At 35.3% G+C, this 24,635-nt stretch overlaps 3 protein-coding genes across 5 annotated transcripts; 1 reads left to right on the top strand and 2 right to left on the bottom strand.

Annotated features, from left to right (window-relative positions):
* Positions 1-252: 252 nt before the first annotated feature.
* Positions 253-9,004, bottom strand: LOC143914608 (E3 ubiquitin-protein ligase TRIM45-like). Its single transcript, XM_077434883.1, has 8 exons — positions 8,731-9,004; positions 4,856-5,031; positions 4,594-4,773; positions 1,995-2,186; positions 1,737-1,913; positions 1,242-1,668; positions 907-1,145; positions 253-833 (listed from the first exon to the last, which is right to left on the bottom strand). The coding sequence occupies exons 1-8, from the start codon at positions 9,002-9,004 to the stop codon at positions 579-581; spliced, it is 1,920 nt and encodes a 639-aa protein (XP_077291009.1). The 3' UTR covers positions 253-578.
* A 6,463-nt stretch (positions 9,005-15,467) lies between these two features.
* On the bottom strand, positions 15,468-19,053 carry LOC143914610 (uncharacterized). 3 transcript variants are annotated; one of them, XM_077434885.1, is made up of 2 exons: positions 18,845-19,053; positions 15,468-16,615 (listed from the first exon to the last, which is right to left on the bottom strand). In XM_077434885.1, exon 2 carries the CDS (start codon positions 16,557-16,559, stop codon positions 15,555-15,557), a length of 1,005 nt encoding a protein of 334 aa, XP_077291011.1. In that variant the 5' UTR covers positions 16,560-16,615; positions 18,845-19,053; the 3' UTR covers positions 15,468-15,554. The 3 variants fall into 3 exon arrangements, with proteins under 3 accessions (XP_077291011.1, XP_077291012.1, XP_077291013.1); XM_077434886.1 differs by lacking the exon at positions 18,845-19,053 and adding an exon at positions 18,410-18,833; XM_077434887.1 differs by having other exon boundaries at positions 15,469-16,606; positions 18,845-19,034.
* Positions 17,660-23,526, top strand: Hs2st (Heparan sulfate 2-O-sulfotransferase). Its single transcript, XM_077434884.1, has 5 exons — positions 17,660-18,985; positions 22,115-22,430; positions 22,505-22,643; positions 22,723-22,820; positions 22,923-23,526. The coding sequence occupies exons 1-5, from the start codon at positions 18,655-18,657 to the stop codon at positions 23,293-23,295; spliced, it is 1,257 nt and encodes a 418-aa protein (XP_077291010.1). The 5' UTR covers positions 17,660-18,654; the 3' UTR covers positions 23,296-23,526.
* Positions 23,527-24,635: the final 1,109 nt, after the last annotated feature.

Below are 24,635 nucleotides of genomic sequence, written 5' to 3'. Positions count from 1 at the left end.
AAGCGAGTCTTTATAAACGTTGACAAATCAACGACACGGATTACACGACCCATGTTCAATACATTTTTTTTCAATACTACCTTTAAAGGCTTAGCAGATAGTATTCTTGTTTACTTTCAACATGCAAAATTTACAACGCCTATCGGCGTTCTGCAAGCCTATGGACTTATCAGCAAAACGCCGATCGGCGTTGGTCAGAATTCAAAGGATTAATCAAGGTTTTTCTTAACTAAAGTATGAAATCATAATATACGACTTAACAAATTAAAGATTTAATAAATAATACATATTTAGTACACATAATCATAAATTGGAATAATATTAAAAAAATTAAATATTTTCAAGGAACTTTAGACCCAATTACGATAGCAAACATCAATTCAAATTCATGTAAACATATAAATGGGCCATTACAGACATTATTAACTTTACATTCATAATAGTGTTCACTAGTACAAATTAAAAATTTTTACAAAAAGAAAATAAATTTTTTCCAATTATTGATGGTCAAAAAAGTAAAATGTCTTTTATATTTTTTCTATAATTTTACACACTTCATGCATAATAATTATAAAAGCTTAGAGCGAGAATTGATAAATCGCCGAAACGCTTCTAACACAGTCTGAATTATGTTGAGTACTAGCACAGCACGACCAATGTCGCGTACCGGGATGACCATCATGACCGTGACCGCAACCACGATAACCACCAACCATATGCCCTCCGCAAGCGCATTCCGCATCTTTGCTACCACCGCTTGAACAAAACGTGCAACAGTGCCACTTTCCAGTGTGTGGACGCAAATTTCGCACAGGAATCGTAAAAGGACTACCCTAAAAACATTGAAACCCAAATTCAGTATGACTTCACAACTAATATGTGTGTATGTATGAATATGAGATGAACCTTGATAGGTTTTCCATTGATGTGGATCGCTAATTGTACGTTGCCAGGTGCTTCCGGCACAAATGTTACCATGTAGGTTCCATCACGCTGATCCTGGACGGAGACGGGACGAGGTCTCATTCCAGGTTTCTTCAAGAATCCAATTACACTTTCACCTCCACGACATAGAGGTTGATCTGAAGAATCTCGCGTTTCTATTACTACTTCTTGTGTTCGGTTTATTCGAGCACCTCTTAAACCTGCATATATTAATGAATCATTTTATGTATATATGTAATTAAAATATTTTGCATACTTCATCATTAGCAGGAAGGATTTTATAATTCTTAACTTACCATCTAAGTGGACAACACAAAATTGTGGTTCTATACATTGAGTCGATATCACACCGTAGAGTTGATAATCTCCGCTTCCACACCGCAAAGACAATTCTTCTTTGAGGAGTTTCAAATTCTCTGAAGTTCTCGTTTCGTAGAGGTCTTCAGTATTGGAACACCACTCTAAGCGCTTAAGTAATGGCCCTACAAAGCTCAACACCTCAACGTCGGTCCCTTCCGCCAAGATATCCTCGGCGAATTGGACAGCGTCATTGACATTCTCAACTCGCCTCTCCAACTCCAATTGCTGGCACGCAATTGCTTGCAATTTGACGTCACGTGCCTTCATTACTTGCAATTGCAAAGTTTGCCTGTGCTCTTCAACAGCTCTAATGTACGATTCTATAAATTGCTCGACCTCGTCTTGAACCATACCACTCTTTATCTGAAAGTAATAACGAAATAATTCAACGCTTACTTTGTTTGTTTCCATTATAACGAATGTGTACTAACTTGTATGCGTTTCCCAGCACTTTGTAATTTTTCTAAAGCAGTTGTCGTCTGTCTAGCTACCGGCTTCACTCTTTCAACGGCTTCTCTTATACTTCTAATGTACGATTCTGCTGCTCTGGATACTGGATCGAAAGAATGACCACTGTGTTGAACTAAACAACAATCCCTGCATATTACCTGAATAAATAAAGTAAAACATAATTTAAGACTATCCATGAATGTACATGTTAAAGTATTACACTATGATGTATATTTTACTTGAGAGCATGTGGTACAGAAAAGTTTCAATTCTAATTCTGGATGCCTAGGACAAAGAGGTTGTCGTCGAAGAGTTAATGCACCTTTTCTTGCAGCATCAGCCAGGGGTAATAGAGCATGACGACGAACAGCGTGCTGATCCTTGCATCCGCCACACAATGATATCAAGCATGTATTACATCTTGTAGAAGCCTGTAATACAAAATTGTGATATTTAAATCTATATTTTACAATGATGTCACTACAGGTTTTTTACCCCTGAGCGACACATGAAATGAGTGGTATTGAAACGCAATAATTTCAAATGTGTTCGCTGGTGGCGTTTTTCCGACAAATTATCATTACTGTAATTTAATTTGATTATTAAGTATTAATTTGAAACTGAAGCATTCACTTATCGAAACACATCGAGAAACGGGAACGGGATTTGCTTGCGTTATTGTGGCATTGTAACGCATGACGGGTTCAGCTAGTAGATTATAAATTTGAAATCATATTCAAATAGTGGTGACAAATGGTAGTTAGGATGGTTTGCCAATTTGATGAGAAACCATTTCAACAATGAAATAAGATAAATTAGCAAAATCTGATAGGAAACGATCGACTTGAAGTCACGAATATCTAAGTCTGAGCAGCAGCATTGCAGAAATACTACGAATAAATGTTATTCAATTCAGTTCAAACCTAGGGCTTGAGGCAACCCGGGAACCTCTCGATGGTTAACATCAACGCAACCTCCGAGCTATACTGCTGGTTATTTGACTACTTAATTTGTGTTGTATACACTATTTTTATCTCATGATAGCGTATTTGATATAAACAATTACAAATACTCGAAACAACAAAACATAAGATATTTACAACTAATGATCACTCATATAGTTCCAATGTACATACATGCATTTGTTTCTTATGCATTAAAAATCTACCGAATGCAGTGTTTAAAATATGTATATCGTCGTTAAGTGAAAATACTACTAATAAATTGTTGTCATATGGTACTTAAATCTGTCAATATGTCAGTATATTTTTTTGAAGGGTAGTACATTTCTTAAATTAAAAACAGCTTTTCACACAACTGCATATCCGTTTCCATCATCATATTAAAATTTTCTCTTTGCCCATTTTCAACCCTAAAAATGTGCATGACAGAAGGTGCATTTTAAGAACAGTTTAACGGTCGATTAAAGTCACGCGTCAACACTCCGTTATTGCGCCTCTGGGACTATTTTTTTTCAACTTCTTTAAAAACACGTGTGTCGGATCACAATGCTAAAAAAGTATCTTTTTTCACTCTTCCTGCTAAGAACATACATACTTGAAATTTATACATGAATCTTTAAATACTATTTACATATGTATATATGAGACTTAAATATGTATGTGGTTGATTATTTATGATTTCCTATTATTTCAAATAATTATAAGAAGTGTGCCAAGAATATCATTGTATATTTGTAAGAAAAATACAAGTAGGAATAAACTATAATACGTACATATATTGTCATTATTATCATTATATCTTAAGAATCACTGTTTGTTGTTTTTCTACATAGATTTAATGGTGGATCTATAGATCTGAATATGTAGTTTGAATACAAATACAGATTTAAGGCGCAAACACATTGAATCGTACGTGCTCGTGGTTTCCAACTGGGAAGGGCGCTAATTCAGGTTAGTGTTAATTCGTACGATTTTATTATTTCGACAAATTTCTCCTACATTTCTTGATATATGGGAATCACCGATATCGATCACTGTCAAACATGTCGATACAAGGCTATGAGATCACCGAAAACACTCCAGGGGGTGAATTTTGGCCTGGGTACCATAGCATAGATCAGCGTTTTTGACATGTGTAAAACTATCTAAAAAAATAACACATGCCACGTACCACTCTGTGTGTCTGCGCATTTAGTCTTGCAAAATTTTAAGAGAATGAAAATATGAAACTTAAGCTTGTTCTACTTTTGGGTAAGAGTAATGATTACAGTAGGTATGCCGTTCTCAGAAACTGATTGATAAAACTGAACTTGATAAATAGAACAGAAGAATTGTAGCAGGAGTGATCTCGAAAACAAGCTAATAATCTAATGTGCAAAACTATCTAAAAAAAAACAACACATGACGTTTAGTTGAGTAGCATTTAATTTTAGAATTTTACCGAAAAATTTGGTAGTTCATCTGCTTGAGTTCCATAAATTTGACTAAACAATTGAGGCAGTGAGCTTTTTTTCATGTTTTCGCTTTTCGAAAATCACTTTTGTCGTTTGCCAAATTGAAAAGTCAATGAAAAATACCCCACTGTTTATTTTTTGGCGAGCAGATACAAAAAATAATAAAAACAGAAACTTATGACGCAGAATCTAAATTTAATAGCAAAATACAATTATATTATGTCTTCAGGTATGAAATGCTATAATCAATATTATTAAATGGAAATTAGTTATAAACAAAGTTAAATTAATAATATATGTTTATACATACATATGTACATATATTATTACTACAAAGACAAACCGCAAAGTTCCCAATCTCCAAGTGTATTTTGGGTAACCCGTTTGCGTTTATGATCTGTGTAAATTAATTTTATGCTTACAGGAGTATCAGCAGTACACACGTCGCACAGCATCCTCGACGTGTCCTTGTTGAGGGCAGCCACAAACATCCTGTGCTGCAGTACGAAATTCGGCGGAAGTGCTAATATTCCACCAGATGGCAATTTGCTCTCTGACGAACACGTCGGGCAGACCAAAATTTGAATCGTTTTACCGGATATCTAAAAGGATTAATATACTCACAGTGTCATTGTTCAACTTATGTATATATAAACCACTTTCAACCACAAATTCAACACAAACTTTAACACTATAAATGCCATATTGTCGAGGGTTTTTCTTCGGCGATTTCGCCGAATGGTATTGTATGTTCCAACTTCCATCCGATGAAGTCTCCCTGGGTTCACTTTCGTAACCCGATCCGGCAGATCCAGATCCTGAACGAGAGCCCAACTCTTCAGCCTTTCCGTTGACGGACACTGAAATTCCGATAAGTCATATTTGATTACTCTCATCTGTGTTACGAAGTTAAGTAATGTCCAATGAAGACAGGTTGCATTGTTGTTGCTGCCACAATCTTACGAACCAGTTGTGGAAACGTCCGTCTGTGAAATATCAAAATGCAGGAGCATCCGAGGAAGTTGTTTTATCCACAGACATTGTAAATAAACAGGGATAAAAACACTCGCATCTAAAAAAGGAACCATATGGCCCCCTGAGCCGACAAATAAAACAATCACCTTTCAATGCTCGGAACATTATAAAAAAGCAGACAGACTGTTTGTTCACGGTCACTGTACTTCTCCATCAGCGACTCTAAACCAGAAGATTTTATCATCCTTAAAATGTGCATATTTGAGTACTTGGGGATAAAGAACTTGATAATTGCTTTTGTTTTCATCAGAAACTTCATTTAAACTATGTAGCACAGCACAGACCAACAACTGCATGTAAATAGCAGCAATATCTTCCGTAATATGTACGTGGCGTATCCGTAACAGCAGTAATTGACACGATCTATTCATATTATACAGCAGTACATATCACCGAAACCGGTTCCGGTTTTCTTTAGCCACTGTAGAAATTCACACATGACCTGACGTCATCATAGTGACGAGTGCACGCGTACTAACAAAAGCGTGCATGTGAATATATAAATATTTTCAGAAACGTCATATTGTGACAATATTGACTCGAAGATATGTTGCAAGCAATATTGCACCGTATCGTCGCGCTCTTTAATGTATATGTAAGCCGATTTTGCCTTGCGAGTACGAGTGTGCCGAAAACGGGCGGTGCTGTATAGTATGAATAGAAGTAGTATTTTCCATGCTGTGCTGTGCCGAGCTGTTGACGAGCAGTGCTGAATAATACAAATAAATAGATATTTAAAGGTAATTTCATACGAATGTATGTATGATCGTCTCTATTTGTAATGTGCAGAGATGTTGTACGCGCTACCCAACAAATAAACAGACCTTTGATGTTAATAACAAGCGTATATGTATTGTGATGTGTAATTTTAGCCTGAAACCAAGTTTTAAAATGTTTAAAATAACTTCTATACCAACCCTCTCGTCACAAGTTTATCTATCTCCTCAGTTCCATTTCCCACTAAAAAAATACAATTAAAGTAACTCGAAAGAATAATGGCTGTTGATAAGTTTGAAAAAACAACTGAAAGAAATTCTACTACATTAACGAAAACACAAATCATTGAGTGCTTGAAAGACGCACAACGACCGTCAATCATACATAAAGCTAAAGATGGACAGAAAGTACTATCCATTTATCCTATTCGCTCCTACACATATCTTCAGATGGATGCTGAACGCAGAATAAACCACCGCTTAACTTTTCTCGTATTTAATTATACATTATTATCAGTCTATTTCGGATGTGAAACACGACTTTAGAATTCGTAGATGATTCAACGGTTAAAACGCTACACGTCACTCAACTTAAGTCCGATATTTAATTTTGTGTTTTCTCGAGAAAAACCACTTAAAGATACAAGAGCAGCTTCTGAAAGATACTTCAGCCCGGCCGCAAATAAAATTCATCTCGAAACAATCACATAAAATAAACAACTCGAAAGCTGATAGTCTTCTTTGAAAGTGAAACCGTAGTAGTATAATATAACACGAGAAGTCAAACGGTTTTACGACGAATTGAGTTTAATTATTTAGGTCTAAATTGGCTAAAACTTGTCAAGGATGGCTTGCAAGTTGCAACCCCAAGTCGACAGTATGAAAAACGAGAGGGAATTTATAAATATTTAAACCAGCAAATTAATACTATATTTTAAAAGCAAAATAAACGCGCGAAGCAAATTATTCTGAAATACGAAAAAATGAATGATGAAGGCTCAAACCTATAGTACAATATATAATATATACTTTTCATATTTATGGCTATATTCTTTAAGCAAATGAATTTAACAAGCTATTATGAATTTAAATTGTCTAGAACCTGTAAAATTTATTAAAAAATTTCTGTCTTCAAATCGAAGGGGTGAAATTGCTGAATGTATGTATGAAAAAATATATTTTTAGATAGCACTCAAAAAATATCCCAGATCCTTGGCACACAGCATTTTCACAGAAAATATGACATTTTGGGTCCTAGGGTAAGGCCATTGACGTCCTTAGACTATGTGCCGCCCTTAGACGAACTTTGAAATGCCACCTCTTCTAAAAATAATAATATTTATACTACTAAAAGTAGATATTTTAAATTAAATATATATATCATATGTTTAAATGAAAGTAATCAATATGATCTCAATTTGAGGATTGGTGGTCCATTCTTGAATGACGAATTATTTGAATGAGATGAATGATTGCTAGTTTGTTACTGTTCTTGTTTTTTTGTAAGACTGGTGTGACGTATGTATTGGGGCAACCTGTCAGGTCACATTGGTCATTAATTTGTTATTGTTATTATTTTTCTTTATTCATTTTTATGTATTTATTATGGGTCTACCTCAAGGCACCGAAAGTGAAAAGATCGAAAAAGCAAATATCGGAAGGCAAAGACCGATAATCGAAAGATCTTAAGTCGAAAGATAAAAAAAGGGTGCATGGTAAACGGTACTATGTATATATAATATATATATCAGTGGTGTGCGGTGAAATTATCTCTCTCTTTATGTATTTACTCTAACTATGTACGTATTAACAGTAGATTATTGTCATACAGCCTTGTTTAATGTGCGCGCGCAGAATACGGGAGGAAAAGCCTGTTCCTCTTGTATCCTGCTCGCGCAAATTAAGTGAGGATGTACGACGGGGGGGAGAGAGAGTTTCACCGCACGCCACTGATATATGTATAACTAACCGTTTTTCATATGTCTGCATGATAAACGAATATTTTCGACTTTTTCACGGTCACCCATTTATTGTAATATTAAAATTAATTTGTAATCTAATATGTATGTATATAATTTCGAAAGAGACTTTGTATATAAGTAATGTTTACTATTAGATTAGTCATGTTTAAGCGGTTTATATTAAAAATACCGAGTGAATCCGGGTAAAACCACTAGTAAAATATAAACGGAAGATAATAATTTAAATTTACAATTATTTCATTATTATGGTTTGACGCCTCTAGGCGCTGCCTTACTTGCTTATTATGCCCACGATACGTCCCTGGGTAAGGAGACAAGTTTTAGTAATGAAATTTGTTCCTGAATATTGGCATTATACAAGAGTTCATTTCAGCTTTTACAAGGAACGGGGGGGGGGGCAAAAGTTGGCCAGCTTGTGATTGTTTTTTAAAAACCTTTTTTTCGAAGAAGCTGTTGATTGAAATGTTTGAACTTGTTGCAATATCTGATAGCCCAAAGTTTTAGTAACGAACAATAGATTTGATTAAGATTCATGAACTGGCCAAATAAACCTGAACATAAAGGGGCGGGAGGGTAAATGCTATCTCCTACCCCCCCCCCCCCCTTATGCAATAGTCAGGTATGTATGTATGTACGTTTATAGATGAAAACAAATATGGCAACGCTTAGTAGCTGATAAAAAGCACTATGAGTAGAGGTAGGACCGGAAGCGCGCCGTCTATTGTTCCATTATTGTAAATGCCTTATAGTCTATAAGAATTGCAACAGTCGTCCATTTTGTTTTAAAATAAATTGAAAATGGAGGTAAAAATTACAAACGGCATACCATCTGAGATATCTTCGACATTCCAGGGTGCTCCGACGACATCATCAGGGAGTCGCAGCTTGAGAAGGCAGCGCGTGCAGAAGGTGTGCAAACAGGGCAGTACTCTGGGCTCGACAAAGTGGCGCCTGCACAGGGCGCAGCGAAGCCGCCCTTCGGCAGCTGGATCTCCAGGTCCTGGCGCCCCCACCGACTTCCTCTTGACCGAGCCACCTTCCTCACCCTGCCGCCTCCGGGAGAAGCTGCCGAAGATGTACGACACATGATCCACATCCATTTTCGATTACGATTTCAAAACAACCAAAACACATCAACCCCATCCATAGCTATGTCGAAGTACGAATGTAAAGCTCTCGTTTGAAAGGAATCGTTCCCATGGTAAACAGCACGTGCGTACCATAACGCGATCCACAGCATACTGGGCGAAGAACAGTGGTCCCTCTGATCAGAGAGCGGCTAATTAAAAACACTGAAAACTTTTTCATTGAGTGTGCTGAAGACCCTCGTAGGACTTCTTGAAGGGTTTCCGACACAATCGATCTCACACATGCGCGTTTTAGATTAATTAAACGTTTCAAAGAGATTTTAATTTTACTTTCAAATTATTATATTCCACGTGTATGCATTCTATTATACAATTTACATCGCTGACGCATTATTCAATTAGCACTTTTAAAGCTTCTGTGTAAAAGGCAATTTCATTTATATAATGCATGTCCATCGATTTCAAACATTGTTACTTTAGTAGCGTGAGAAATAGAGCTCGTTTGCAAGAATGTGAGCTTTTTATAGCTTATTAAACCTTTTAAATCTTCAAATTAAACAATATTCCGTTAGTCACAGACATTACTAACAAAGTAAACAGTGGATTCTAGAACAGAATCACTAATAACGATTCGAACAGACATGTGAAGAGTCTCGGTGATTACGACAAAAATGTCTACTATACCCTTCAGGTATAAACACAAATGACCTAAACACAATCTGCTTTAGATAGTCGACTTTAGAGAATCTTTAATTAATATTATGTATTATTAGATGTATTATGAGTAGTCATCGGAGCCTGAGGGGGCCGTGTATTGTTCAAAGGTTGTAAATGCATTGTTAAAGGTTTGCCGAACAATGGATAGCACTGTGACTATCCTACCTCTAATTATGAGTAAAGGGCGGATAGAGAGCGTGCTGTTTCCAGGAATCACGGCGTTTTGGGTCTATTCACAAAGCTAGAGTGCAAAAAAAAGGTTCGGCGAACCTTTAACAAAGGTTCACCATAAAAATGAACAATGCACAACGAACAATAAACAAAGAACGGCACGCTTCCGGTCCTACCTCTAATTATGAGCATTTATAAGAATTGTAAATAGGTTTTTGAGCTCTTTTTCCTATTATGCTTTACATTAAAATTAGAATAATATAATACTATAACCACTATACATACTTGTCATAATTCTCACCCTCGTATTCCGTTTCATGTCTTTTCTCGTTATGCCAGCGATTTATACTTATTTGCATGCATTGGACTTTGTGTAGAAACTTGGCGTTCAATATCCAAATTTCATATCCATTAGTTATCACTAATAAAACACATTGATTGAAGATCTTTTCAGTTAATTTAGATAAAATGACAAACTCTACAGGAAACGGTCGATCTGGATTTAATAACCATTCAGATCTTGCCACAGCGTATATATAGTATATAAACCGAATATTACTGGAGTCTTGCCCTTGACCTCTCTACTGGTAAAAAATGGCTTACCAGTGAACTACGATATGACTTGAAATGAAAATATATACATAGTTCTGTTTGATGATACTAAGCTATAAAAGTAATTTATACCGGGTTGACATGATTCGAGTAGCGTGGCGAAAGTTGATCCAACATTTTTTGAACGCTGACATCCGACCCAAGTAAGTTGGACCGCGTTCAAATTTACTCGGTCCAAGCTACTCGCATCGTGTCAACTCGTTATTAGGTATGACAGGAGTGGGTTTCGGCGTTGACTTGGTGCTCTTTAAATAACAATAGACCTGTTCATTAGTTAACAAAGCAAAAAAGCATATAAAGCATTATTTTTGCAATATAGATATTTGGACAGCATTTTTTTAATATTAATTGTCATATAATAAGAGAAAGCCCATTTTTTAGATGTACATATGTACATACATATTTCAGAATCGTCGATTTATTACGTTAATTATTATTTGGATTATTGAGCATTGCTTTGAATGTTGTGAGGTTTTCAACCACAAAGATCTATCCAACTACATACAATTAATAAGATAAATTGGGTTGCGTTTATTTCTTGACGTCTCAATATGATTCACGACCAATTGATACGCCAATTGAAGCGTTAAACTCAATTATCTTCAATTTTTAGGTTACGACCCTCCCCTCCCCTTCCCCTACTACTAAGTAAATTGATCTAAATGAAGTATGTAAAAGTACCCACATACATACATGTATTTAACATTCAATGTGCAATATATCACTCGACTCGAGCCATAAATCTCGAATGCACAGTAGTACTGCTCAAAATGAAATCCGAGAAAATATTATTTTACCGTCTAATGTGTATTTATTTATCGTCCCCCTCTCGTCTCAAAGAGGGAAACTCAAACGATCCATCTTCAGTAGCACTCAACCACGCCCTCAATGCGAGGGATGCTAGATTTGTTTTAAAATATGCATTCCTTTGAATTGCTAGGCATGTTTGGGGTCGTTCGGCACTCACCTAACTTAATTAGTCGCTTACAAGAGCATACAGAAAGTATTCGAGAGCAAAAAAAAAAAGCGACAGAAATAGAAAGAAACGTCTTCAATATGGGCATACGTCTAAATACGTCAGATGCATCTGAGATTGCATTTGAAATGCGTGTACCGACATCATTGGTTATTTTTGTAATAAACAATTAATGGCTACGCGTAACAGTGTTAAATGTGTACTAACTGAATTTTACTGTGATGTACCATGACTGGTAAATAATCTATAAAATGTTCGCCAAGCAAAACAGCTACGTTATATAGCTTTCTGGTCTGTTGCATGAGATTAAAGGGAAGTCCTACAGACACACTGCGGGTTTATTAACGTCATTGTATACGGATAAAGACACCTCTTGAACATATTTTCAGCGATTTTGTGATATTTTTAAAATGATTAGAAAACATTTGAACTTCAGATAACACTTGCTGATCTTTAAAGCAGTATATTATATTATAATTTTTTAATGAAAAGTATAATTTCTTAGTGTAAAAGTAGATATATTAGATATGTATGTATATGGGTAGGTAAAATTAACTACAAAATATCAACTTCAAAAATAATCAAGCAGAGAATACATAGTTAGCCGAAATTTTAGATCGATTTGACGATCGGAAGTGAACCAATCCGCCCCAAATATGGAAGTTAAGCTAAATAAAAGCTTTTAATTAAAAGTATCATTGATTTATTATTCATAACTGAAAAGTATTCAATGAAGACCAAATTACAAATATAGAGATTATTCGAAAAGAATATGTAAGTGGGTATAATGCAATCGGTATAAAAATATGAAAGAAAATGATAGTTATGGTAAGAACACACACAAGTGCTGCGCGGGATGCGCTCGTGGTCTCTAGCTGTGATAGGCGTGTCTTCATGTAATTATTAATTCGTATGATATTATTATTTCTCCTACATTTCTTCAAATATTTGAATCACCGCAATAGATCACAGTCAATACAAGGATAAAAGATCAACGAAAACACTCCAGGGAGTGATATGGTACAGATTAGACGTGCCAACATTTTTTGCATATGCAAAACTATCTAAAAAAAAACCAAGTGCCGCGTACCACTCTGTGTATATGCACCTTTAGTCTATAAAATTATAAAGGAGTATGAAAATACGGAACTTGAGTTGGAGCTGGTTCTAGTTAGCAGCACATAATTAATATATCCTACTGTAAGAACCCGATTATGAAGTTGTGAGACTGTGACTTACTTTTGGGTAAGACGAATGATTAGAGAAGATACTTCATTCTCAGAAATTGATCAATTGATCACAGAAAAGAAGAATTGTCGTGTGTGATTACAAGAAAAAACAACAACCAAACTTGAACTAATCTAATAAATGGAATACCTCTTAAACTATCATGAAGCAAGTGTGTCCTCATCTTCATAAAGTCGCTTTTTTATGACAACATTCACGTTCTGAGTTAGGTTATTCCAAACATCTGGAATCTTCCATACCAGTTCTCATCTAATCACATTAACCCAATTTCGGCAAGTCAGTCTAAGACTTTGGTTGCCGCCTGGCATTCGTGACAAGCATTATGCTACGTCTCGTCTGCTCGTTTAGTCTAAACTTCCAACACGACGAAGACGTCAAAAGTAGATAATCTTAAATATTCATAAACTTTTCTTCGCGTTGTTTCGACGAGCGTTATTTTCAGTAGCTCTCAGCAATCGAGACACGAGTTTCTGGTGCTATTAAAACAGGCGAGTGGTTAAAACTGAAATGATACTTGACGCGAAACGTTACGACGAGAAGATATTCAAAATTTACGTCTTCACAAGGACTCTCCTCAGAAAGTAAATTAAGTGTGGTATTTTGCTGAACGTGCAATATCTCAGAAGCACACGTGTTCAATCTCCATCGTTCGTTCGATTTAGAACAACGCGTGTGTTCTATTATCGATTGTTACTCAAAATTACTAAAAATACACCCCTATATAAGAAACGCACTCGACACATTTTCTTTAGATCAATTACAGTCGGTTTCATTGGACTCAATATACATACATATACTTTTTGTCAATAAAACTTAAGTCCATTATAATTGATAGTTGTTTAGGTTCCGAAATTAGCTTCTGCGGTTTTTTCATTGCTTTCATGACATACGAATCCTCATTCAGAGTAAACATGGTCCTTGTAGTTTTCTTGTGAGCGGTGATTTATAACGTTTTAATGGCTGCATCTCTCTACTTCCAAACGTTAATGAGAGCTTAAAGACTCTCCAGAGCAATTTATAGAATCGTTTAAGTATCATCGACTATATCGGTCATCAAAATAGGATAGACCTTAAACAAATTTGATTGGGTATGCTACACAGAATCTTTGGATTGCAATTTAAAATGCAATTTCAAAACAAATCACTATAATAAGCTTGACTGCGTTCTACAAGGCATTCTTTGGATTCCTTTTAGAATTGGTGCTTTATTAGACAAGTTACATTATAGGGTGACTAACGTGGATACAAATGCCTAGTAGTCTATTCTCATGCGCCAGATGAACATATGTATCTAAATTTATGAAAACACCCATTGATTATTTGCTAAAATAACAGATAGTAACCGGAAAAAGCGATTCTCGGCGGAAAAGCGACGCGAATATAAATAAACATTTATTTGTTGGACCACAGTGAAGTGAACGCTTTAACCTCGATACTCGTAAATACACGCCAGACGCCAAAGTTCCCGTTGAATCGCACACGAGTATGGCTTCTAGTAATTTCACCCTCCACTTACCATCGCAGGCATTTCTTCAGCATGCGATTTCCGTCGGGTGTTTCATCCCCGTCTGGTAGCAACGTGTCAACAATATCCGCCTATAAATAGGACACAGGATTACATCACCGACGCACAAAAACACATCAACGTGGAGACTTGAACACTTAACCACTTCTGGGATTTGCCGAGTCTCTAACTGAATCCTTGCGGATGGGAGGGGAAGGTGAAGTTTACGCGGAAGGATGGCAATTAGAGGGCGATCAGCTGCTACGCAACGCGGAAAGCACGACACACTGGCGAGTTCCTGTTAGCAAATTTAGCGCTTCTTGGTTATTTTTGAAATTGGTGTCTCTCGCTGCTCGGTCGATGTCGCTTTTGTGCAATAATGCTTGACGCTGTCAACGTGACAGTTGCGCTGGAGAATGGATTTCATCGAATGATATTAAGAATGATAATTGATACGCGTTTCAACAACGATGATTTTTTTTCTATATTATTTTACAAAATATAGCATGAAAAACTCCAGCTTTCTTATCTCTGCACGATTGAAAATGTTTGTTAATGTTTCAGATACATTTTTGATTCGTAACAAGGTACCTCTTAACCCTTTGAATGCTGACCAACGCCGATCGGTGTTTTGCCAATAAGTCCATGAACCTGAAATACGCCGATCAGCGTTGTATTTTGAGTATGTAAAAATAAACAAGAATACTACCCACTAAGCCTTTCCAGGTAGCATTGAAAAAAATGAATTGAACATGGGTCGTGTAATCCGTGTCAATGTTTATAAAAACTGGTTTACACCGGAATTCTGAATAATTTCTGAATTTATAACCATAGCAGAATTTCTTTATGGGAATCCCTAACTGCTGAGTTTTTTTGATTGTGGCTTGGCATTTAGATTGTGAGCATTACATTTTAACAACAATGAAGAAGATACAACTAGTTTTGGAAAAATAAATTCATTAATAGATTTCTTTTGTTTAGAGAGTCTAAACACACTTTTACAAAACTCGAAATCCTCGGCGGTAGTTATCTAGGGTTTGTTTGGATTAGCTACAATTTCTATACCTGCTTTCTATTGGATTTCTAAATAATTCTAGTTGGAAATGTTGGTGAAATTTTCCGCGCCGCGGACTTTCAACAGAAAAGATGTCTGCACCGAAAGGGTTAATAACATATGTATATACACAACAAAGAAACCAAGTTTTCGTGATGAAAAATATAGTATATAAATAATGAAAATAAAAAGTACTAGAAGGACTAGTTTAACTAACTATTTATTATAAAAACAACAATAACATATCTATATATTTAATATAAACCATTGATAGTTAGATTTACAGATTTTCTTCTTTGATTAGAATGCTACTCACATCTGAAGAATCTACAAAATCAGAATTATTTTGCTTCATTCCTGATAGGTCATTGTACATTTTGACATAGGGCAATATTGCTGACTTTAAAATACATTTGAACAGATCGCGTCTTTCAAGGACATGGTCAACTTCGTCTACTTTTTGTTGAAGCAGATTGGCTATCTCAATCACTTCAATCAAAGCTTCACTTTTGGACTGCAAAGTTTTACTTTCATCGTCATCTAATTCTTCCATTTCATGCTCACTTCCGTCAGATAAATTTTTTGATTCGTTGTTTGCTTCAATTGCGAGCTCACCACAGCCGTCTACGTCGCTATCTTCTTTTTCTTCCGTCTCTTCCAATTCGAGTTCATCGAGATCTCCCAAGGATGAATGTGTAGAGTTCCATTCACCATTTTTGAACTTTTTTTGAAGTTCTTCATGAAATCTTTCTTTAAAATTATCGTCGAGCATTCCAGCGCTCCCTAGTCTTATTCGTTTTTGATATCTACTGAACCATCCCCTACTAGCTAAGAAAGTGGTGTTGGCTTTCGTCTCCACTTTTAACTGATTATAGATCTGAAGAGCTTTGTTTCGAATTCTAGTGGCACCGGTCGGACAATCATCCTTCTCTCCTCGTTCGTCGATCCATAACGTCAGCGATTTTTCCATTTTTTCGATGAGCGGATCTCTGGATATGTATGTAACCTTGCTGATGAGGGGTGCACCCGCTTTGATGCTAGCTTTAATCTTATCTTCTGATTTTTTGATATAACGAACGGTGGATTCGCTCAAACATCTATAGTGGCAGAGGGTGGCTACACTCACACCCCCATTTAGCTCGTTCAATATATCCATTTTTTCGCTGAGCGACATGACTTTTCTGGCTCTCTTTGAAGTTCTGAGATCTTTTCGTATGTGAATATTTACAGGGCGTACATATTCGTGATCTGTCATATTATTTTGACTGCAGCTAGGAACGTTCATCTTTAGAAATATGTACACAAGCTGGATCCCTTTTGGTTCGCATCAATCTAAAAATACTAAAATTTGTTCAATATTAACGTCAGTCGATAAATTTATTCAATTCAATTTAAGTTTATTATGATATGCGGAGTTTTTACGATCACAGTAAAAATTTAAGCTCGGTTTAATAGTTTTTTTGTTGGTGATGTAATTTAATTTATATATTTATTGCGGCTCATGTCTTTAAATGAGGCTTTACAAAGAAATGTACCTACACATTAAACGCAATAGTCAACAAATGAAAAAGTAAGGAATATACGATACAAGTGATGAATTGTTTATGCTGTTTTTGTTGATAATTTTTATCATTATGGAGATATTTTGATTTGTTGTAAATTGTGTCTCTCACGAGTACTATTTCGAGTGAAAATGCAATTATACATATGTATCAAAGCTGGTCTCCGTCACGGGCCCGAGTGTGAAAGGCCCGAAAACGCAAATATCGGAAGACGAAGATCGAAAATCGAAAGATCTTAAGTCGAAAGATAAAAAAAGGGTGCATGGTAAACGATACATATTCAATTAATTTGCGCGAGCAGGATACAACAGGAACAAGAGGAACAGGCTTTTCCTCCCGTATTAATGTGCGCGCGCAGAATATAATAAACTGTTCCTCTTGTTCCTGTTGTATCCTGCTCGCGCAAATTAAGTGAGTATGTACCGTTTACCATGCACCCTTTTTTTATCTTTCGACTTAAGATCTTTCGATTTTCGATCTTTGCCTTCCGATATTTGCGTTTTCGGGCGTTTCACATTCAGGCCCGTGAGGTAGACCCGTATTAAATATAGGGTTGCCAGGCGTCCCGGTATTCCGGGTTTGTCCCGGTTTCAAGCCTCTCGTCCCAGCGTCCCGAAGGGACCTTTCTGGACTACCAAATGTCCCGGTTTTCGATAGCTGCTTATTGACCATTTATTGTTCAGAAATACCGACCCCCTGCAGTTATAAAGCTGCAAAAATACTAAATAATACAAAAATAAAACAGTAGATCCACATTCATGGTTTAAAAAGCAAGAAAAACGAGATTCAGAAAATCATTTTTATTTTCAATCTTCTTCGGCAAGATGTAATTAATTTCATTTAATATTACTCTAACCCATTTATCGGAAATTACTCTAACCCATTTATCTGGTAGTCTGCGCTCATCATTGTTTTCATGATTGATTGTGATTTATGAGTGAAATTTTGATTAACTCTCTTCCATTTGGGCCTTACAGGGATGTTTTGTATTTGTAGTTGTTTCTTACATATTTATTGAAACTGGCTGTAGGTGCAAGGCATTCCTTATGCTATATTTTATTTGATATTTTTACTTTATCTGTTATTATTAAATGCTATTTTTTATTTTTATGTATGGATGTATTTATGTTTATGTTTAATTGTTATTTTGTTTTTTTTTTGTGTTATATTTTTGACCATTGTGGCGCTTTAGGAATTCCTGTTATGCCACAATGGTCTGTTTAGAATAAATAAATAAATATCAAAATAACTAAATAAACTGGAACAAATTTCGTCAGACGAAAAAATCGAAAGCGTAGTAAGAAGAGGCTAGTAAAAAATAGAAAGGAAATATTAGTTTATAAAAGGAAGGATCTTAAATGTAATTTGTTAAGTTTACGCTTTCTATAAAGTTTTTTATCATTCTTGTATAAAATGTCCTGGTTTGGATATCAATAAATCTGGCAGCCCTAATTAAATACCTCTGAAAAATGGAAAATATCACCAAAAATGTATTTATCAATCGAACTGATACTTTCACAATAGCCAAAAAGACATGATAAATTCTAAAAGCATAAAACATTAATAAATTTACCTGTAGGTATGTTAATATTTTCCAAAAACTTTCAGTTTGAATCGGTGGGTGGTTTATTTTGGTCACAGCATGACGCAACTGTTTAGGTTATGTTGAACCGCGATAAAGCGAATTTGCGCACATCGCCGAATTGATCAGATCTGCTATTTCTAAACATAGAACGTGAACGAGGATTCCAATATGTATAGAAAATCAACAATGTAATTTCAGACAATCGCGATAGTTAAACACAGCGATTGGAAAAAATGGCGGTCGCGGATGAGCGAAACCGCGATCGACGAATGCGACGATTGGGTGAAGAAGAGACAACGCGCATGCGCCGAACAGGCAAGCGATCGAAGCGCGACCTGGCGGCGGAAAGGAGAAGCCCGAGCGGTGGCGGGACCGGCCGACCGGCTGTCGGGATCGAGATCGAAATCGAGATGCCGCTCTCACCTGTTGGGTCGCCGTGCGGCCTCGCCAGGGGCTGCTGCTCTCGCTGGAGCTGGCTGTGCGCCCTGCTGCTGCTGCTCTCACTCCTCACCCTGCTCTTCCAAGCGCAGCTCGCCCACCAGCAACGGCAGCTCGACAAAATCGGTGACGACTGTCAATCTGCTCCACCCAACCCCCCCCCCCCTCCTCCCCCCTCCCCTCCCCTCGCTACTGCCACTTGACGTTTGCTTTATTTACGTTCGACGCTCAGCTGTACGTTGGCGCCGGGAAGTATGCGCGTGAAAATTACTCTTACGACCCCATGTTTATATTCAAAATTAATTGCGTTCGATTGTTTTTCGGCATTTCCGTATCCGTTGTTCCGTATAGGTACGCCGCGCCGTTTATGCCTTTGGTTATGTTTACATTTATTTTCAGGGTCATTTCGATGTCATACATATATTGCCGATCGATTTCTATACCTTTGAAATTATATACTGGATTCCATGGGCGCCGCAGACAATTTTCAAAGGGGGGGGGCAAAATATTTTTAGTAATGTTTTAATGTAGTTTTAATTTACTGTAGCGTATTTAGATGATAAACCAGTAGAAGTAGTAAATAATTATTTATATTTAGGTCAAATAATTGACATGTCTGGTAGTAAAAATGAAGAGATAAAGAGACGTATGAAATTAGGATGGAGTGCATTTGGACGGATGAATGCTGTTTTTAAATCAAAAATGCCACTCTGCCTGAAGAAAAGGATCTTTGATCAATGCGTTTTGCCAGTGATGACGTATGGATGTGAAACTTGGACACTGAACGCCAAGATGCAAAATAAAATCCAATGCACTCAAAGAAGTATGGAACGCTGTATGCTTGGCATAACGAGGAAAGACAGAAAGCGGAACACGTGGGTGAGAAATATGACAAGGGTAGTGGACATAGTGGATAGAGTGAAGAGATTGAAATGGCAATGGGCGGGTCACGTAGCTAGGAGGATGGACGAAAGGTGGACAAAAGAAGTTCTTGAATGGTACCCGAGAGAAGGCAAAAGAGTAAAAGGAAGATGGGTGAACGAAATTAGGAAAATGTGCGGAATGAGATGGATGAGTGTTGCGCAAAACAGAGACGAGTGGAAGCGTGTTGGAGAGGCCTTCATCCAGCAGTGGATGGCGAATGGCTGTAAATGATGATGATGATGATGATTTGTATGGTGAACGAATGGACAGGACACTGTAGTAATGAAGGGCATACTGTAGGAACAATTTTTTTATTAACACAATACATATATTACAACATAGATTTAAAATAAAATTTATTCTTTAAACAAGAACTGAAGTCGTCTGTTATCGCTACTTAAACAGATCTACAATTTTGTCCATAAAGTCTTTTTTATTGCAATTCACTTTGTCTCTGTGTACGCTTAACATGCACAATCCAGACAGACGTTCATCTGACATTGTAGATCTAAGCCATGTTTTTACACGACGTAGTGTGCTGAACGATCGCTCCACTGTATATGTTGTTGCTGGTAATGTTAGCAAAACTAGTAAGGCATACCTGATACTCGGATAAAACTTTGTAACAAATCGATCAAATCTTGGCTACCAACTTGGCTGGCTAACGTTCTGTCTCTTCACACTTTCTTTATGCTAACACGAAGTGATTTAAAATAAAAGTAACATTATTTGACTATTTTCAATCAATCCAGGGGGGGGGGCCCATGTTGGATTGATATTCCCGACAGTGGTGGTTCCAAGCAATGCTTACGGGCCCACGAAGATAGGGGGCAGGTAGTGAAAAACTATTTCGGTTTTCACTACCTGTATGTACATCTCAGAGAAAAATATCCAGAAGTTTTCTAAGATTAATTCGAATCTCAATTTACACATGTACTTTTATTAATAAAGAAAGATCTTTCTGAAACAATAACCATATGGCAATTTTCAGAATTACTTATTGCCAAGTACAGTTGTTTGGTGAGTGGTTTTTCAGAATTATATGCCACATTCATGCTATTTTTTACTCTTCCGGTAACTGTGGCAAGTGTAGAAAGGACATTCAATAAATTAAAAATAATAAAAGATTACAAAATAAATTCGATCGGTCAAACCAGACTCAATGAATTATCTTTGCTTACAATTGAGCACAAATAATAAGAGAATTATATTATGTACCTGTATTTCTGCGTTGCGAACCAAAAATTTAGTATTTCGATTTAAAAATTCAAGAGGGGGCGGTGCCCTTAATGATTTTTTGCTTACGGGCCCAAAATTCCTAGTTACGCCACTGATTCCCGAGACTTTTATTTTATTTATTGTTTTCAAATTCAAGTTCAGAGACTTTGAACAAACTAAGGTGATCATTTTTTCCAAATTCAAAACCAGGACTTTATTTTTAAAAAAGCATATTTCTAAATACTTCAATTATTTATAACGAAGATTAAATAATCGTGGACGCACATTTTCACTGTCTTGAATTCCCTTTATATTATATTAAGTGATTAGCAAACAATTTAAAGTTTCAACATTCAATTTGGACTATATATTGTTCATCAAAGTAAAAAATCCTTCAGCTGGTGCATTTGTTCCTGATACTGTGGAAACAGTATTTGACTAATTTGCCAATATTTTTGTAGGAGACATCATTTTCGCTGAAGAATTTATATATTTATATCCATCTATTAGATAAAAAAATTCTATTACATAAAAAAGTGTACTGGTTTTATCTCACGACTTACCAAATACAGATACCGAAAGAACCAGTATGGATGGTCACCTTAATATAAATTTAAAAAATGCGATTTATACATATGTATGTACAAAATCGAAGTCGAAAATCCCTCGAAATTTAAACTGTCCCGACCAAAAAACCACTACTGCGTAACTCCACATCCCAGATTATAAAATTAGTAAATCTTTTAAGATGCCATATTCGATTAGAGAAAAAAATTTATTATATAAAATTCTGCAAATTTGATACTAACAATAAATCTCTATACATGTGTTTCCAAACATATTTATTTCTGTAGCTATCATATTTTTTTTTAAATCTTGATGTTTTTGTAATTTTACTTTTTTATATCACCATATGGTGCTCACTGTAAATGGAATAATATATTTTTATTTATGTTTATTATTATTTTTTGTCTCGTGTGCCTATTTAAATAAAATAAAAATAAAAAAATAAAAATAAAAAATATCAAATCCAGTTTTTCTTAACTAGACATTCAATTATTATTTTTGTATGAATTTTTAGTACAATTGTAGCAACAAATATTTTGTTTTCAGAAAAAATCCAAGCTCGAAGAGATTTGAGAGATTCGTCTTATCAAGAAACGAATCAGCATCCTGTCACTAATGTAGAAAGTGACGATTTAGTTGTGATTTACAACAGAGTACCAAAGACGGGCTCCACAAGTTTTGTAGGTGTGGCATATGATCTCTGTAAAAAGAATGCATTCAAAGTATTGCACGTTAACATCACCGCCAATATGCATGTGATGGCATTAAATAATCAATATAGGTTCGCTCAAAACATCACCAACTGGAATTCTGTAAAACCAGCTCTTTATCACGGACATATGGCATTTTTAAATTTTGATAGGTGCTTACATTTTAAATGAGGATTTAATTATTTTTTCATTAACCATTTACTAATCATGTTGATTATATTTGCAGATTAGGAATATCATCAAAACCTCTTTATATTAATTTGATACGTAAACCTTTGGACCGATTAGTATCATACTATTACTTTTTAAGACACGGTGACAATTTTCGTCCCCATCTAGTTAGAAAAAAACATGGAAATAAAATGGTAAGAGTAATCTAACAATTTTTCATTGCAAACTCTTATTATTCAAATATGTATGTTAAGTTTTTTTTTGGTTTTGCAGACTTTTGATGAATGTGTAGAAAAAAATCGTTCCGACTGTGATCCAAATAACATGTGGCTTCAGATTCCCTTTTTCTGCGGACATGCTGCAGATTGTTGGTATGCAAACACATGTTGGCAAAAATTACTGAAACGTTTTTGGTTACATACATTTTTACTTTTTTTATATTAAATTAATGTTTTTTAAACGATGAATTTTAGGAAACCTGGAAACGAATGGGCTTTAGAACAAGCAAAGAAAAACCTCTTGAATAATTATTTAGTCGTTGGCGTGACCGAAGAAATGTTGGATTTCATATCGATTCTTGAAATTACATTGCCGAGGATGTTTAGAGGAGCAACACAACATTTCTTAAGTAGTAATAAATCGCATTTGCGACAAACCACTTCGAAAATTCCCCCATCGGAGAAAACCGTTCATAAAATTCAAAAATCTGTTATTTGGAAAATGGAAAATGAGCTGTACGAATTCGCTTTAGAGCAATTCAACTTTATAAAGAAGAGAACGTTATTAACCAAGGATCCCAACAGTATTGTACAGACGGTTATGTATGAAAAAATAAGGCCAAAATGATGAATGATGACGACAACTACTGTTGACTGGTATTTTATCGACTTTTGAAGTCCTCCATTGATATGACGTGCAATATTTTGTGACTGAAAAGCGTAACCTGAAGTTTGGCTGTTATAAGTAATTATTTACATATTATATATTGAGAATGTAGTGAAGATGAAAATTTTTTCGTATTTAACTTATATATAATATATGTATGTATGTATGTATATATATGAATGGTGTAATATTAAAAAAAAAATCATAAATAATGTCAAACCCAATGAGTTGATTGAGATTATTGTAAGAATAAACATACATATATGTATGTACATTTGTGAAAACAATTCCAGCCATTAAATCGCCTATTTTTTTAATTAATATTTTTTATACAAATTTATATAATTTATATATTTTACTATTAAATTACTTAAATTGTGAATTTTTTTACTCATTTAGTCATACATTATACGAATTAATTTATAATATTATATATTTTCGTGTGTATTGTTTTGAAAAGTGGTACTCAACATTTTTAACATGTGTATTTATATATATAAAATTATTTTTTAAAAAATGATCACGAAAATTGAATAAGTTATCAGTTCTATAGTAATATTACTCGTGAAGTGTGTCATATGTACATATATATTGTATACATATGTATGTTACAGTCCAGGTGTAGATCTCGTTTGTTCATGAACATACTAGTTTGTTCGTATCAATCTGGTCAGTTATAATGTACAGAACAAATTGACAAACAAAATAGTTTGTTCATGCACAAATTATCATATCATATATATATAATATCGCTATTTTATCTGTGTGTCTGTCTGTCTGAGATAACGCTCGCCGTACTTTAATAGTCGTTTCGATTTGACATACATCTGTAAGATATAATAACAAAAGAAAAAAATCTCTATGTATATATATGTACTAAACGATGCCAATCTTTCCGCTTGGCTGAGAATTTACCGCCATCTATTGAAAATTTATTTAATTAATTAATTTTTCTATCAGTTTTTTATATTTTTTATATTGTAGGTAGGTAGGTAGGTAGTTTTTAGCATTTTTTTCATATAAAACAATTAAATATAAATATTAAATTAAATATATTTAAAAGGTATTTGAAAAAAATTCGACCGTGTGGGGATCGATCACATGACCGACGACACATTTCTTTTAATTTTCCTTTATTTAATAACTTAATATGCCAACACCCATGCAATGATATGTCATCGGGCATAAGTATTTTCCGCCGTATGCTCCATTATCCATTATATCTTCTATGTATGCGTATATTGGGTTGAAATGGTTTAAAAATCAGCATAAGTGGGAATTATAGCAACGTTTTAATGTGG

This window comes from Arctopsyche grandis, chromosome 7 (assembly GCF_051622035.1).
Source record: "Arctopsyche grandis isolate Sample6627 chromosome 7, ASM5162203v2, whole genome shotgun sequence".
NCBI classification, from domain to species: Eukaryota; Metazoa; Arthropoda; class Insecta; order Trichoptera; family Hydropsychidae; genus Arctopsyche; species Arctopsyche grandis.
The sequence above is the reverse complement of the archived record's forward strand: the minus strand, read 5'-3'. Positions and strand labels throughout refer to the sequence as shown.